Raw genomic sequence first — 17204 nt, forward strand, 5'->3', positions numbered from 1 at the left:
AAATGTCTTTTTAAAAATGCTTTTCCATGATGCGTATGTATAACTCCCACTAACAGTGATGGAAGTTAGGTATGTACTTACATTAAAAACAAAAAAAACAAAAAAAAAAAAAAGAGACAGTATCCTAGTGTTACATATTAGAAAAAAACATTAGAAAACAAAGTTTGTATTAGGAGAAAATAAGTTTCACATGCATTGCCTGTCTGGATTTTGCTGTAATTTTTGCATACTTATTTTTATGTTTTAATGCATAGAGAGTGAGCATTATTAGCAATTATGCCTATATATAGACCTTGCAACAGTTTAACTGTGATATTTTGAGAACCATCAAGAATTATGGGGTAAAAAAAGCTGGTCACTCCTTTTAAACAAAAATAAGACCACCACATTGATTAGGCATCAAGTAAAAGTGGCCAGTGCTATTCAGATCATCACAAAGGTCACGTTTATAATTTTGAAAGCTGCTGAAGACTGCTGTAAGAAATGAAGACAAAAAAAATGAGGGAAAAGAGCAGACAGGTAAGCACCAGTTGACTGGCAGCAGTTCATGCACAAACATGAAATGCTATAGTGAAGTACAGACTAAAACATGAAGCTCTGTAGCATTCCAGATTGTGTTGTTAAATAATGCAATCAAGACTTGCCACTTGGATCATCTCACACTGAGTACGTCTCTTGCCTATTTAATTTTTCATGCCATTTTTTCTTTACCCTCTTTAGTAAGGATAGTTCATTTTTCAATGGCGGGGGGGGGGGGGGGGGGGGCAGGACAGCAGAAGGGCCCACAAGAACAACTCCTCCTCATTTCAAAACCCACCAAGCAGCAGAACAGATGTAGTACTATGACCTCCCAAGTTTAGACATGAAAATCATTTTCCAGACACAAATTAAGTGGTCTTCACTGAACAGCTGGCTATGCAAGTCAACACCTTCAAAACCTCTGTTAGTGTATTTCACTTAGGATATAATGAGCCAACTACTATATTTCATTTCCCTAAAACATTCCAGGAAACATTTCTAAAATAATGGTTTATACGTGAATTTGTTGGGGTGGTGGGTTGTTTGCTTGTTTGTTTTGATTATAAAAAACTTCTAAATATGTAACTTTTAAAATCCAGTAGGCACTGGATTATTTCTTTTGGTATGTATTTCAGTTTGGTGCACCTAGTCCTCTCCAATAGAAGAAATCTGTAAACCTGATTTGTCCCAACTAAGTTCCTCTCCCATCTGCAATTCTTCTGCACCTAGAAAAGAGCTCAAATTTAAAAAGTAAACCTAAATTCTTTTATATTCACTTCACAATATGTTTAGGATTTTATTAGAATAGATTTAAAAGGCACAATATAGAAAATCTTCAAGCTCTAGTGCTGGCTAGCTCAGAGCAATTGGTTTATATGCTTCTCAGTGCTGGTTAGGGCACTGCATTCCGAAAGCCCATCACAGGCGGAGAAAGAGGGAGAGGTTCTTCTTCCTATGCACTGCTGTAATCTTGAATAGATGGAGGTAGCATTCCCACATATCAATATGTACCTGAGGACTCAAGCTATAGGACTTTCACTTGAGAATCACTAATTGTGGAACTCGTTTTCCTCAATGTGGAGTGCACAGAGCAGGAAAGGGAGTTGTACTTCTGGAGTTAGTCTTGACAACTAAGAAAAAGCAACCAGCAATGCGGGGCATCCAAACAGCAGGATGAAGGGATTTCCCTTTTCCCCTTCCATGGATGTAAGCTTCTGCTACAACTTTATGATAAGGCTTTGCCTTTACCCAGCAATGTTTTCCACAGAAAGAACAAATGCAGTAAGCACAGCACAGCTCACTGAAATGTTCTGAGGTTTGATGTTGTTGCCATGGGAGTCGACCCCTGGTTATTCAGGGCAACTTTCCCATTTTTAATCCAACACTAAGAAAAGTGAAGACTAAGGTCCCTCACGTAAATGGGGAGTTCTTATTTAAATTAATTTTAAATTTAATCAGAACGTTACTGAACTAGATGCGATATACATTTAGAGTTCAGAAAGCTCACACGATAATGCATTAAGACAAAAAAGTAGACTTGAAAACAATATACAAACACTGTTATGTGAACTAAATGCTATGGAAATATGACAACATATTGCATGCGGCGAACACACACATTTAGTGACTGTTAAAAAAAATATTGGCTAGCCTACAGAACTAGTAGGGAGAGAAATTTGGGGTTAAAAGTTTATACTGCACAGCAAACACTATTTAAACTGAGATTTTTCCCAGGAAAGAACACATCAAGTCATCTGAAACTGGCTGGGACAAAACTCGCAAGCAAGGGAGAGAAAAATCCCAGACGGCTGGAGATGAAATAATTTATTCACCTCTATCATCATTACTATGGAGAATGCTATCTTTGTGGCTCCCCTGAAACCTAGCCAAGTTCTTTGGAGGTAATGCAGAATACTTTCAGCGCTCACTTGAGATCACCATCTGCAACCAAAAGTACTCTGAATTTTAGCTACTATTCAAATCAGTAAATTTGGAAAGGATTTGCACTGTGAGATTTGCACTGTGACAGTGATGACACCAATGCAGAAGTTGAGCTGTAAGTTTCCCACATTGTAGGCGCCTGTTTCACATTAACAATATTCTCCTTACAAAGCTGCGCATTTTACTCTGCTCATGTTAAAGTGGCACTGCAGAGACTTTAGCAGAATACTTAAGCAACTATTTGTTTCAAATAGGTAAGGTGAATGACCAAAGAAAACATAAGCTTAACCAGTGGTAAGGCAAGGAAAAGCCAACAGCCCATTATATCATTTATCAGAACTTTTTTTGCATGTATTCTGATAGTCAGTCACACAAATCACTGGAATTTAGCACCAAGATAAACATCTGGAAAAAAATATCTTAGAAAGCAGTCTAAAACCTTTCTAAATCTGGAGTTTGTATCCCTATAAAGGTTTATGGACATTAGATTTTTAGCTCTTCATGGTACTGTGCAAGAAATGTTTAACTAGTCTACTCGCTCCAAAGATATATGTGGATTTAAGAACAAAAGACTTCAAACTGTGTATTACTGGGCCAGGAGTAACATAGAATGGCAAATTTGTTTTTAATACAGAGCTTACTTGCTCTTCCACATAAAAACACAATGTTAAGTATCACAAGATTAAGTGCCAAGTCTTGAAGAAAGATCTTGACTGTGTCAAAGCCAAGATCCTGTCAAGGCAAGCTATCTGAAACAGTAGAAAGAAGCATGGATACACAATATAGCAGCAAAAAACAAATGCAGGACAGGGTCCAAAGTGAATAAAGAACAGTCTAACAATTCAGCCATAATATAAGTCACTTAATTTGACTGCGTATGTAAACATTTCATGTCAGCAACCTGCTTACTCTCATGCCAAATCTTGTTCATGCTCAAAACATGCACTTTAAAACAAAACTGATAGCTAAAGAATCATTATTCTTTTAAAAATAGCAGCAATTTTTATTGCAATTAATTTTAGAATTATGCCTCTTGCATCCAGCTAACTTGAATTTAATTTAGTCCAATCAAATAGTCATTATTTGCAAATTAAGCTGGAGCTTCACAACTCCAATATTCTCCCATATCAGTTCTCCCTACTTCACTAAGTTGTACCTATTCTAATGCATCTCACATATGTGAGATTTCAAGTGGTTTTAAACAACATTTTTCTTTCTGATTTTTGAACAAAGCCCTTCATTATCTTCCCTTTATGAATAATATGTATGGCTACAATCTTCCAATAACAATATATTCAGAAGAGACAATTGATAAAATCAACAGTACAGGGTAAGGGATTAGAGAAGTTACAACTTTAAACATCACTGAAGCAAAAACATGTTTCTCCAAGCATTTGCTTTCCCATTAGAACTAATATAATCAATTGCTACTGTTTCATCAAACACAACTGAAAAATAATTTGGGGGAAGAAAAAAAAAGAAGATATAATGAATCTCAAATTATCACAATACTTCATCAATTTTTTTATTATGCTATTCCATTGTATTCTATTACATGGTCAAAATGCACCTGAACCTTAGTTTTCTTATTTTATGCTTGCTGATGTACAGCTGGGTAAAGCAATAGCATATCCCAAAAGAAAGTAATTAAACATGCATAGCAGCAGCCAACAACACTTACCTGCCATTCTTAGGCTATATTACATCATGCAACAAAAACTAAAAGCAGAAATACTAACAATATGTGAACCTTCCAGAACGCTTGGCATTGATCAGACAAGCTACACGTCTCTTTTCAAAAGCAATTTCATCTCTATACTCTCTGAGCCCCCCCTTTAAGGAGGGATGAGCTTAACGATCAAATTTCAATGCCAAATCAAATAAGGTTCACATATACACCTTTAACGTGATGATGTTGGAGAGCTATGAATAGCTGTTGTGAGCCAATCTGTATATGCAGCATTATTCAGTGGCACACTGGAAGTGAAGAAAAGAGAATCAGGTTTCATATTTGGTCCCTCCTTTAAGGTGCATGTATCTCCTTGCAATTTCAGTAAGTCTTTGAATAATTCAAATTCTTTTTAAAGTTTTGATTAAAAGCAGACAGAATTTTGGTTTAAAACAAGGACCATATCAGATTCCAACAGTAAGATATAATTTGAAAGCCCTCCCTGAAATAAAGATTTTACGTTTTAGAAACTGAGGTTATTTTAAAACAGATTATTGCTTTCTACAAAAGTTCGCTGAACAATTATCCATAGCTCAGGCATGCAAAGCTGTTAGAAGGATGGCAAAGCGAAAACATACACTTAGTACATGACAAATGCAGTCTACTGCAGGCAAAGAGTAATAGATAAATAAAATCATCTTCTCACTTTCAAAATCAAGGAAAAAATTTGGCCCCTGCTCAAGGTCTGTGCATGTCAAAACTTTTAGAAGGTTCCCCATGTTAAGGTACCTGCCAAGACAAGAATGAGAGAAAAGAAAATTTTCTTTTTGTAAGAAGGAACAGCCCAAATATAGTTGATTGAAGCTGTGGGGGAAAGAAGACCAGAGAGTTCCATCAGGCACGAACCCATCCTTCAGGCTGCCACCCTGATGGGTGGAGGGTGACCCCCACCTTGAGGACGTACAGCTGGTGATCCCAGAGATGCAATGCAGCTTTCCTGTAAGAAGTGACTATGTCACCAACATCTTCACAGCTGCCCCTTTGAGAACGGGGCAGAACTCCAACCGAAGGCCTTGCCAGTGACTAATTCTGTCCCAGCACACCCTAGCACCAGTGTCCTGAGCAGGAGTACCACACTGAGGACCAAGTACTGTATTTGCAAGCATTGACATGGTAGCCATGCTACAGATTTTTACCTGATGGGACAACAGAAGGATAGAGCTTTAATTTTGTCAGCCCTTATAATTTTGTCAGAAAGCCATTATAGAAAAACGCATCAAGATACATCATTTCAGTGTGCAGAAAATGCTAACGCAGGTATGCCACAGATCTTTTACACAAGGTGCCCAAAACATCTGTGAAGCCCCGACAATTCCACTTTGGACTTTTGGATGGAAAAAATGCACATTAACTGCACCACGAATGACCAAACCAGGATCAGGAATGATTTAGTACTCACTCTTGTATAAGATAGGATTACAGTGAAAAACTGCTTAGCACAGATTACTATGGCATACTGACAGAATTTTTCGTTTTACAACTACTCGATTTGCAGGCAGATGGATGGACATCACTGACCACAGAGACCCAAAATGACTAAGCACAAGGAAAGAAAATTTACACAGTAGCATGATGGTGGCTTGGCTACTACTGGAGGCGGGGGGCGGGGGGGGGGGGGGGGGAGGAATGGAAAAAACACATGCAAATCTTTTTTCAAATTGCACATTTGTAACTTGAGTCCCCTAGCCTTCACTGCAGCAGGTATAAGCAACCCTACTGTTACCATTTTAAATGCACCAGCTGTGAAGGGCCGAGAGACTTACTTTCAAAATCCAAGAAAAAATGTGCTGCATTGTGGTCTATGTCCCTGGTTAGCACCTTAATGAGATTACCCATGCCAGCAAACCTAAAAATAAAAATGGCAAAATAATTTAGTTCCAATAACCATTTCCTATTTTAAGTACATGCCTGGGGCTCAATGGAGCAGGGTTCCCATTGGGTTTTGCCCGCTGGATTCATCACCTTCTGGTGGGGAGTAGAAAACGCGCACTGTACAGCGCATTTCTACTCCCCTTCTTGGGAGGAGTAATTGTTGAAAAAAATTAAGAATTATAGCTTTGACAAAAATAAGTTATGAAAAAGAGCCAGTAATTCAGCTTTCTTTAATACATTTAAAGAATATGCTAGCTATGATGACTGGCCAATTGTTTTGCATAACTGCCGCAACCCGCAGCCAATAAGGACAATTACTGCTTAGGACAAAAGCAACCTCAAATGGAACTAGTGTTGTCATAACCCTGAGTTTTTACTATCTCTCCATAATCCAAAACAAATTTCGGAAAGCCTACTAGTAGTAGTCATCTGTGGCCAATGAACAGTTTTTCCCGTCAAATCACGTAAGTGATGAGTTAAACGCAAGTTAGACTTTTCCAAAAACAGAAGATAATCAAGTTTCAACAGTTCTTCTTATGCTTGCTGTCACATCCCAGCTAAAAGATATGAAAAGTGGAAGAAAAATTAAATAGTCATTAGATTACTCGAGGTCAGATAAATTAAGGAAACAGTTTCAAACATCACTCTAAGTTTCAGAAATCAATACTTTCAGTATGACTATGAAAACTGCATTTTATAGCAAGGCACCTTTTCAAGGACCCTCCCATATTTTACAGAGGCTGAAAATATCCTGAAGAACCATTGCCCTGAAATACCAGGAGTTCACTGGAATTCTGCTGCAAGACAAACACAAGACACTAACCAAAAAATCTGATTTGAATTTAAGTCATCAACAGTCTGACATTTGGATTCAAGCATAAAATCTAAAAAATCAAATTTCAAATTAGTGTAACTATACCAACCTTCCAGTGTATGACTTTTTTTTTTCCCTGATTTTTACTTTTACTGAAGACTGATGTTTACCTGGAGGGAGGTAGCATGACAGTAAGAATTATTAATTTACTAGGAATCAAGAAAACCGACGCAATGTGAAGTGAAAATAAATTGTCAGGCAAGACAAATTTTCAGAACCTGTGTTGACAGGTTTCTTGAGTTCCATAAGAAAAATGCAACCGGTGTGTGAGGGAAAAGCAAACTAAGAACAGCACGCAATTTATTTTTCAGGATCCACAAGATTCAGCAATAACTCACACAATCAACAAAAGCTACAGAAGAAAGTGGGAATTAATCCCAGATTGTTGAAGATTACTCAGGTCTTTGCTCCAGCAACTTCTACAGAATGACCAAGCAACAATTAAAAATTTAGATTTTAGAAAAGCAACTTTGAGTGTAACCCAACTGATCACAGTGAATTCTGCACCTTGAACTTCATCAGCAGGTGTATGCTTGCTTTTTTGCATGTTCAGCTCTCGCCTTGAAACTCAAGAAAATACAAGTTCTACTTCCTAAACATTTGAACTCAGTTCTCTGGAAAGTCAGATTTCTGAGCCTGTGAGAAACACCCATTATTTAAGGAAGTTTTAAATTAGGGTGTCCAGTTCAGACACTTAAAAACTATTCTATCAAAACGTGTTTCTTCAAAGAGGCAGCTTTTTGCAGAGCTTTTTCTTCCATAGCTCAGTGAACTCTTCAAATGCTACATGTGCACCAATGCAGTGTAAACAAGCAACATCAGAAAGCAGAGAAATTACTTTTCCATATCTTGCAAGCATGTTCTGTAACACAAGACTGAATAACCCACTTAGTCCACTCCCCAACAACAACGGCATTCATAATGTGGAAAAAGCAGAGGCATTCTTAAACAAGTATTTTCAACAGGGGCAATAAAAAGCCAAAAGCACAAGCTGCCTAATGATGATTGAGTCTGTAGATTCAGATTTAAAAACCAAATCTCAGCCTCAAACCAGTGTATTGCATATTTCAGTTCCAACATTAACAAGCAAACAGCAAATACATAGCAGAGAACAATGTTAACTGCCTAAAGAGAACTCTAACTATACCTGCAATTACTGCCATGCTTCAGCTCTTCAGCTGCACCATCCCCTCCTCCACCAAAATATTTTCAATACCTCAAGTAAATGCCTCTATGTAGGTTTTGCCTTTGTTTTCATATTAACCAGTCTCTTAAGAGTTTACAGGGTCATGTGTTTAAATATTGGATAACATTACTTCTGAAGGCTAGAGTAAGAGCATGCTTGAAGGGTTTAAGTGTTTTGAAGATAAGTTTACAGAAGAGCATATAGCCACTGCAGAACAGATTATTGAATCCCTACCACCTCCTAAAATGAGTAAGGGGTCAGGGACTCAGTTTTGCAATACAAATTCTTTCATTCAGACCTTCATCCTTCAGAAAAGTTTGCCAATAAGAATATATGCTTTGTTTTCTGGGAGTGAGTTTAACACAGAGAAGCACAATAAAAGGTTTGGCACTACAATGAAACAGTAGATAGGAAACAAATTCAAGCAGAAGATGCAACTGACCTAATGGTAACAGTTCAGTGAACAGCCTCTCTGAGAAAAGGAGAGAAACTGAAGATGATGAGAATGGATTAATTCAACTACGACAGCAACAAGATGACAATATGTGATATAGGAACACACTTCGATTTACATGATTACAAAGCTGCATGAACACTTGTTCGTAATGAAGTTCTAACAGACCTCTTCCCTCGTGCATTCAGCATACTGAAAAAATCTTGATAAACTTCAGTCATGTCAGTTTTGTGTACAAGATACACGAACACATTTGCTTTCTTCACAGCAAAACATTCACTGTATATTCAGTTTTTATGAAGTGAATGAAAATCTAGCAGAAGCTGGACAAACACAGTATTTTTGAAACTTGTATCAAGATGAATTCTAACAGCTGCTTGAGGATCTCAAGTGTTCCTTAATACTAGAAGATTTTCTGTGTTTTAAGAACTGTGAAGATGACCATTCCTCCAAGTTGTAATCCAAAAAGACATTAAGAAGCTAGAAAGAGAGCTTGAAAACTCAATTTGAGAAGATATAATTGATCTAGCATTTCTTGCGAGAATACTTTCTCTCTCCTTAGCATTCAAGGTAATGAATGCAAGATCCAACAGATAGGAATTTATTCTTCCTGCATGGCTAAGCACTAGCTTCTCAAGCTCTGAAATGGCCTTCTAGAAAAGAGACTGTGGTGTCAGTGTGGAACGTCCCAGATGCATGGAAGCAGCAGCAGGTCAACATGCCACGGCTCAGGTTAGATGGCTCTGCACTTCTGCACATTATTTTCCTTCAAAAGGTACAGCTAAGCAGCAAGAAGAGCTGACCTGTTGCACTCGGGTGGAAACCTGTAGAGGGGAAAATGAAAACTGACCTTTCTGAGAGGCTGCTATGTCAGCAGAATACCTGGATCAATCTAGAGTAAAGGAGCCTAGCTCAGAGATGATGCTTCAGGCTCCTGACAGATCCAGATGTACTAGAGATTCTTGTTTTGTTCAAGATGGCTCATCGTTTGCATTTCTGCTGGGTCCAGAACACATGAAAGAAGGTCTGCTACTGGCTCTAATACTAAAGATGATGACAATCTGCATCTAAAAGAAACAGTCTACAAAACTAGCCATTACAGTTATTTTCAGGGACCTCTTCTGCTATTTGATGTCCTGTAAAAACTCACCAGCACAGAAAATTTCGGTAGTTCTATGAAGACTTATCTTGGTAATTACCCACCATAGCAGCATGTCTAGTCAGTACTGATTTACTAAGCACTCTTCCAACTTCCTTGGAAGTCCACAACTTCAGCTGAAGTAAGTGGAATTACTGTTTTATAAAGTCAGATGTGGTTCCAGTTAACAAGCTTTGACATTGAGCTATCATTGCCTAGTCAAGGACATCTTCCAGCACTAAATGCATCCTTTTTGAGCACATTGCCACATCAGTCAGCCCCAATTCAAGAAAGACTTGAGCTTGTATAAAGACCAAAGCCAATAGCAAGCACTACTACTGACTGAGTTTTATATCCTGCAGCTGGGCTTTGTCTCAGAGCCAAACAACTGACTCAGAACACTGACTGGAAGTGACTTTTGTGTGTGCTAACACACCTTTTGACCCACAATTGTTCCAGCGCAACTGCAACAAAATCCACACTAAAGCTGTAATCCTTATCAAGAAGGATTTTGCATATTGCACTCACCAACGTCAAAATATTCACATGCCCAGCCTTAAGTACGGTTTAGGTCACTACCTATTTGTTCTTCCACAGCTTCAGATTGTCAACCTTTGTCCAATTTTATTTGGTATTCTCATTCAGAATATAGTCACCTTCAAAACTTGCAAACTGTTTTTTCTCCCAGCGGTCTTACCAATTTGAACATTTTATAGTGCAGTGTCCAAAGGTAACTCATTAGGCAAACTGACAGTGTGAGATTCAGTAAAAGCACGCTTTAGACCAATGGAGTCTTCTCTTGCCATGAATCCAACATCATAAAATCAGAACAGAAAAAACCCACTAGTCTCTGCCTAAAAACTGACTGTCCCTGTGAAGCTGCCCAGAATCCCTCCTGACATGCTCTGTACTCCAGCACAATACTTGAGCCACGTGGAGCAGGTTATGGGAAATCAGAGCGCAAGCCAAGAACATGGTTTAAACTTGACCTACTTGCAGAGGAAGACATACGGAATGCCACATTTGATTACAATGATTTGGCCCATTACAGCCTTATGGGGTTGTATGATGTTGCGTGTAGTGTCATGATCAGACAAGCGGAAAGCAAAGGCATATTTTCAAAACAAGTCTTGCACGCATGCCCTTCATGCTGAAAACATCCGTGACACATTTCAATTTTTTTTTTTTCCTAAGCTAAGCCCAGGGGAAATTTAATAGAAATACATGATGCAACTAAATTCAGCTGAGCACTAAAGAAATTCCCCCTCTCACACCTGAAAGAAAAAGTGTACATTAACAAGCATTTTACTTGCAATTGGTGGGCAGCTAGAAAACTTACTCTTGTTAAAGGTAAAATACTACAAAGACATTCAAAAGGGACACTTTTAATTTTGCTTTGTTCTATCAGAAAAATAGCATGCTTTCAAACTAGTGAAAAAAACCCAGTTAAATAAATAGATAAAAAACCATATGTTTGTGACCATTGAAGAATGCCTGCTTCAAGGAAAAAAAAAAAAATCGGCTCACCTTTTGGAAAATTATATGCTATTCCCAAGACTACTTTTAACGAAGCTTAAGACTGAACGGGAACATCCAGAGTATGAAAACTGTACTCTGTGAAAACTTCATATCCATGCTCTAGAGTCTGGAGGAGGAAGTTAAGCATGACACTATATGGAAAGCACATCTAATAAAAGAGCAAACATTTTCTTTCAGGGATTGAGTTTTAAATTTTCAATTGGTCACGTATGTGTGGCATAAACCTCCAATTCAGAGATATTTTGGTAAAATAGTAAGTGAAAAACACTTATAGCATTAAAAGTCTAACATTATAGTATAACACTACACTGTTACAACACTTACAGTGTTAATGCATAAACAAAAGCCTAGCTGAATGTCTCCCTATACTGTTTTTCTAGAACAATAATCCTATCAGCCTGGCAATTGTTTCAAGGCTTACTGAACATTTTCTGCCTATAGTATCTAGCCATGAATGGCAGCGGGGCTGGGGGGGAAGACAGTGAATAGGTGGCTGCCCACACCAGCTGAATCCAAGGCAGCCCTTAGCAACACATGGAATCACAGAGTGGACAGCCTATTGGATCGAGTGTCGTTTTCTCTCCCAATGAAGCAGTTAAGCTTCACAAGCAGTGAGAATGCATCTGCCCTTAACCTTAAAAGCTAGAGAGTGCTGCAGAGATGGAAACAGGCTTGTAAACTACATTGTGGGAATCACTCTTTTCAGAAAGTCATAATTTTTTCCTTAGATCCAAACATGTTTTTCCTAGTCTAATGCACACATTTATCTTCTGAGTAGAGCTAGAGAAGCATAGGTGCCCTCTGACACTTTCTAATTCCTACTACTGATATTAGTGGTGTTTAAAGTAAGAAAGATCTGTCATTAAACAAAATCCCCAAGTAATAAAATACATTTTCCAGACAAGAAATAATTATTGAGGTAACAGTAAAAAAAAAAAAATGGTAGTTATCACTCATAGTCTGGAAAAGAGACCAATATATGGAAATTATCAGCTTTAGATTTAAGAAATAGAAGCTTGGTGCTATTAGCTTAATATAAGTTAGATTTTGGATAAGCTGGTCTCATTTTCAGGACTCATCATAGCTATAGTAACTTTATTAATATTAAAGGTATCAGTTCAGACAGACATCTAACTGTTGAACCAAACACATATACGAAGTGCCACACCAGTCACCAGTTGTGCATAAAACACACAATTTCATTCTTTGCTGGACAAGTTGTTCTAGCAAACGTTAAGATTTCATCAGTTTTTATATACACTTTTATGACATACGTCAGTCTAAACCTATGCAAAGATCTGTACACTGCTTGCCACTCCTGACACCTAGTGGTTATTCTTCCACACACCACTAATTACAAATCAACCGTATCAAGAATAAAAGATATGCAAGCCAAAGCCAAAATAAAAAAAAACAACAAAAAAACCAAAACAAAAAACCACCACTGAATTCCAGGGGCTTCAATCATCAATATCTTATCTGAATAGTGGGAAAACAATTTATACACCCATATAGAAAATGGTTTTGTATAGGAAAGTAAGTATTTAGGCTACTTAAAAGCTGTTTAAAGCTACCTCTGATGTCAGTTCTTTTGGCTAAACTGACTTTGATACAATGAACTGTTTTAGTTGAAACTGAAGTTACTCTGAGATCACACATCATCCATAACGTCTCCTTTCGGAACAAAACCAAATTCACAACTTGTCATATCAGGAAAATGGAGGCCTGCCAGGGAAAATAGTCTAGTGAAAAAAGGCTCACATTCCTCAAAACCAGAATTGTGAAGTATGGTCAGGTCAGTGTTTATTCAGTCCATTTTTCCATTTAGAGGAAATCAAGGGAAAAGCACTGAAGAATCCACAGTTCCTTTAGAAGAGGCAGTCTCAAAGCCTTGTTAATTCAGGAATATTTTAGTGGCACAGCTGACACTGAATAACTTATTTGACAGGAGCTACAATAAAATAACTAAGCATGCCCACACAAGTCTGGAATAAACCCCAGTTTGTCTGGAAGGATTACTCTTATTTTTAAAACAGAACTTGTATTGAAAAGGGGAGAGGCTATGCTCCAAAAATCTGCTCTGGTTTACTCTTCAATGAGTAACTGCACAATTCTTCCAAGAATGAATCTGGGGATAAAAATTAGATATGCTTTCCTCTTTCAAAATGACACAAGCTCAACATGCTTTCTAACATAACTCTGCATAATGCTCTTTTTAATTCAATTGCATTGTGACCATCAGAAAAAAAAATACACTTTTTTTAGTTCAGCGACATTTGCATTTGAATGCAATCTACACTTTGCTTTCTCCTTCAAAGTTTGAAATCTTAAAAGCCTTTTGCAGTGCTGTAACTCCTCCAACAGAGGTCACTACCTTACAATTTGAACTTCCAGAGAAAGGGAAGCCTGTAACAAATGTGTTCATACTACCTTAGAGCCTTACAGCTCAGAGTCAGCAATTTTCTTCCAGCCCAAATACTGCATTTAGTCCATGATACTATGACATCATGGAAACAGTGGCTGATCTTGAAGTTTGTCTTTTTTCAAAGTAGGCTGAGAACATTCTATTTTTATCAGGTAAAGATGCAAAAAAGTGTTTAACAAGAGATGTGGTAGATTTAGATTGCTTTTTTATTATTTTAGAGAAAAAGCTTCTTACTCTACAGAAGATGGTATGCCTATTAAAACTGTGCTCTACTACAACATTACTAAGAAAGTTTCATATTTCAAACATGTCAGCCTGTAATTTAACAGCTGTCAAGCTCTCATCTCCAAAAAAACCAAACTCAACAATAATTTGTATGGTAAGTCCTTCTCCTGCCAGCTTTTCATTTCAGTGTAAAGACGGGGGGGGGGGGGGAAACAAACCCCTCCAAAAAAAAAACCCAAACCCCAAACCTGCAAGTTTTATCTAACTGCTAGAAAAAAAAAAGTCTTTTCAATCCCTAACTTCACTATAGTGTCTAGTTCAACTGATCTGCCACCTTTTAGTTGGTATTTTACTTGTGAAAAAGCACTCTTCTTCAAGCCTAGTTTTATTTGGAAAAGTGTTTTCTTTCAAAATAGCTGAATTCCCATCTATAAGAATCAGACTCCCATATGTTTCAGTACCCAAGCTGGATGAAGTTGCACTGAGGCTCTGACAGCCAGCCTTGATAATGCTGCCATCTAATGTACTAGGACAAGGAGTACAATCAGCTGCATCGCTCTAATACTCAAATGACATGTTTTCTTTTAGTTTGGCTCCAAACTGTTGCACCCCTTCAGCACCTTGGCTTGCAAATCCTACACCACCAATATTATGACAAATTACCTAGTCATCAAGTTGATGGATATAAATATTCACTGACATATTCTATCTCAAGGGATTTTTTGGAATGTTGCACTACCAAACCGCAAACCTTGCGTGTATGAACCTGACACTGACGGTCCATCTGCGAATTCAGTTCAGTGACACACCAGCCCTGATCTACCAAGGAGGAAGGGAAGTTCTATGGCCTTCCAAATCACATAGCTGGAAGGGCAGATTTCCATGTTTCAGGAGAACTTTCTGATTATTTTGTGGAGTTTCCTTTTTCTGAGACACCAGTCAGACAAAGTATGTTTGCAAAATATAGAAGGCTAATGAAACACATCAAGTTACTGATGGTACAACAGAAAATGACTAGCAGAATTATTTCCTTACCATCCCATCTGCTTTCAGAAACAGAAACAAAACAGGCAGGCATTAGGCAGGGCAGACAGAGGATATTGGTCCCTACGTAGTTGGTTGTGTCTTTAAAGTTTCACAGGAGATTTTTTGCAAGATCAAGGTTCTACAGCCGTCTTTGTTGCTTCCAGTTACTTCTTCAGATAGCCTCATGAGGCACAGTATCAACTAATTTATTGAGTCTGGACAGTTATTTCTTGTTAGAAAGCAAGTGTAAAAAACACACAAACAAAAAACCCAGACCACATTGGTCCAGATCCCTCTAGCTGTGCTAAATCTGATCATCTTTTATCTCATTTTCCATCTCTCCCTACATATCTCAAATTTTCTTTTAATCTTAAAATCAAACTAGAGGTGTCCTGTAAGCGTAAGATACGAGACACTTTATTTTCATCCACATATTGGAAATACGGAGGAACATTTGCTATTCTTCAGTGGTATTATACAACCTGCAAACTATTAAGATCAGTAGCAAGGATGCAGAATATCATGCAGAGTTACGATTCCTGCACCAGTTCATCTGTGACCTCTACAAGTTCATCTCATCTCCCAAGGAGTTTGCAGCAGTTCTTGGGGAAAACCAGGCACATATGCGGAACAGAAAGTCATTAAACAATACTGAATACATTTAATAATCACATCTGGCTCCGAAAAATACTTGACCTGAAAACATATACTGGAAGAACCATCAATATATGCTCTCCCTGTTCCCACTCTTCCCTAGGCATCTGCTCACATTTGAAGGTTCAAGTTTTGTTAGGTATTAAGCTTTTTTCAAGTTTTAACCTTACTCAGAAAGCAACATCTAGGTAAGTTTGCCCCATTCTTTGAAGCTTAACCAGTTTTCAGTAATCTCCAGATCTTTACTATTGTTAGCTTACTGGTGCTTTGCCATTGAAAGTGTTGCCTGGGTAGGGCTTCTGTCAGTCCCTTCAAACCCTTCACAATGGTGATTCCCAGCTGGTTTAAGATGCTGTTAAGCATCTGGCAGCTACTTTGTCTCAGCACAGCTAGAGAAGGTGAAAGCATCAGCAGTCAGGCACCTGAACTTTAGGGTTGCTGAAGTGGACACCACCACCTTGGTTTATAAATATTATCCCTTCGATACCCAAAATACTGTCGATTCACAGTGTCTTCAAAGAAAACAGAAGTTCCTTGCCACGTGTTGTAGCTGTTCACTGGACAGCCTCCCTCCTTCTGCAGGCAGTACCATTCCCAGCAATGCCCCTTGAGTTTTGCTAGCTTTTCTGTATGACACTCACCTTCCTGACCAGAAGGAGCACTGCTCTAGTGGAGGAATAAGTGGGGGGTGTGAAAGGATGAGCAAAACCAAGTGCACACAAGCAGAGGGAAGTAAGATGGTGATTCCCAGAGACTATAGGTGCCTAGGCAGACCCATCGTCTGACTCAGTTTAGTGACTCTTACAATGTATCCTTTGCAAATGCACACGATGCTGTAAATAAAGGTTTGCACTAGTTCTAATTGCAACTTTGCTAATACACTTATCCATGACTTCAGAAGAAAAGGTTACCAAATGAAAAAGGTACTACTACTGCTGACACTGGATGTTTTTCCATTAGTTTATTGTAGATTTGGAAAATATTGCTGCATGCTTGCCCAGTTCCTAAACTCATTCCATAAACCCAGCCAGAATGACTGTTGGTCTGACCCAACATTACCAGAAACTCTCCTAAGAATGACAAAAATGCGATATAAATCTCATCAAAACCAGCAACTCTGCAAAACAAGTATTTTAATAGATCAATCATTCACTAAAATAAGGGACAATTTTATAATGCCATATATTCTTAATTACTCAATAGAGCATTCAAATAGTTTTGGACACAGCACTTAGAAATGTTTTCTACTGTTGTCAGCAAAATTGATAACAAATCAATTTAATCAGCTCCCCAGAATTCAAAGAGCTTTTTGATAATTAATCAGAAACGGGAGAAAAATAAATCCTACCTCACATTTGCTAGCATTACCTTCCAAATCTGACAGAAGATAGCTATGCTGGCACAGCACAATAAACATGAGGTATAACACACACACTCTACACAGTAGCTTCAATGACAAGTAGGTTATAAAACTAAAAGCTAAAACCTTCACATGAACACATGCTACCTCTTCAGTCTTACAAGCCGGTTCAGAATACTGGTTTCTAGCATAAGGCATCTGGTTCAGAAAAGAAGTAAAGTTACACAGTAACTTTACTGAAGAGACTGAGAAAGAAAAACCA

At 38.0% G+C, this 17204-nt stretch overlaps 1 protein-coding gene across 3 annotated transcripts in view; it reads right to left on the reverse strand.

The window, feature by feature from the left end:
• CYRIB (CYFIP related Rac1 interactor B) overlaps positions 1–17204 on the reverse strand; it is a 101831-nt gene that overhangs the window by 12084 nt on the left and 72543 nt on the right. The window contains exons 1-2 of one of the 3 annotated variants that reach the window (XM_052787458.1): positions 5953–6035; positions 4836–4918 (exon numbers count right to left, since the gene is read on the reverse strand). In XM_052787458.1, the coding sequence (XP_052643418.1) occupies positions 4836–4908 (73 nt within the window). In that variant the 5' untranslated portion in view covers positions 4909–4918; positions 5953–6035. Of the gene's footprint in view, positions 1–4835; positions 4919–5952; positions 6036–17204 lie in introns of those variants that run through there. The other 2 variants (XM_052787457.1, XM_052787455.1) reach the window with 2 other exon arrangements.

This window comes from Harpia harpyja, chromosome 5 (genome assembly GCF_026419915.1).
Source record: "Harpia harpyja isolate bHarHar1 chromosome 5, bHarHar1 primary haplotype, whole genome shotgun sequence".
NCBI classification, from domain to species: domain Eukaryota; kingdom Metazoa; phylum Chordata; class Aves; order Accipitriformes; family Accipitridae; genus Harpia; species Harpia harpyja.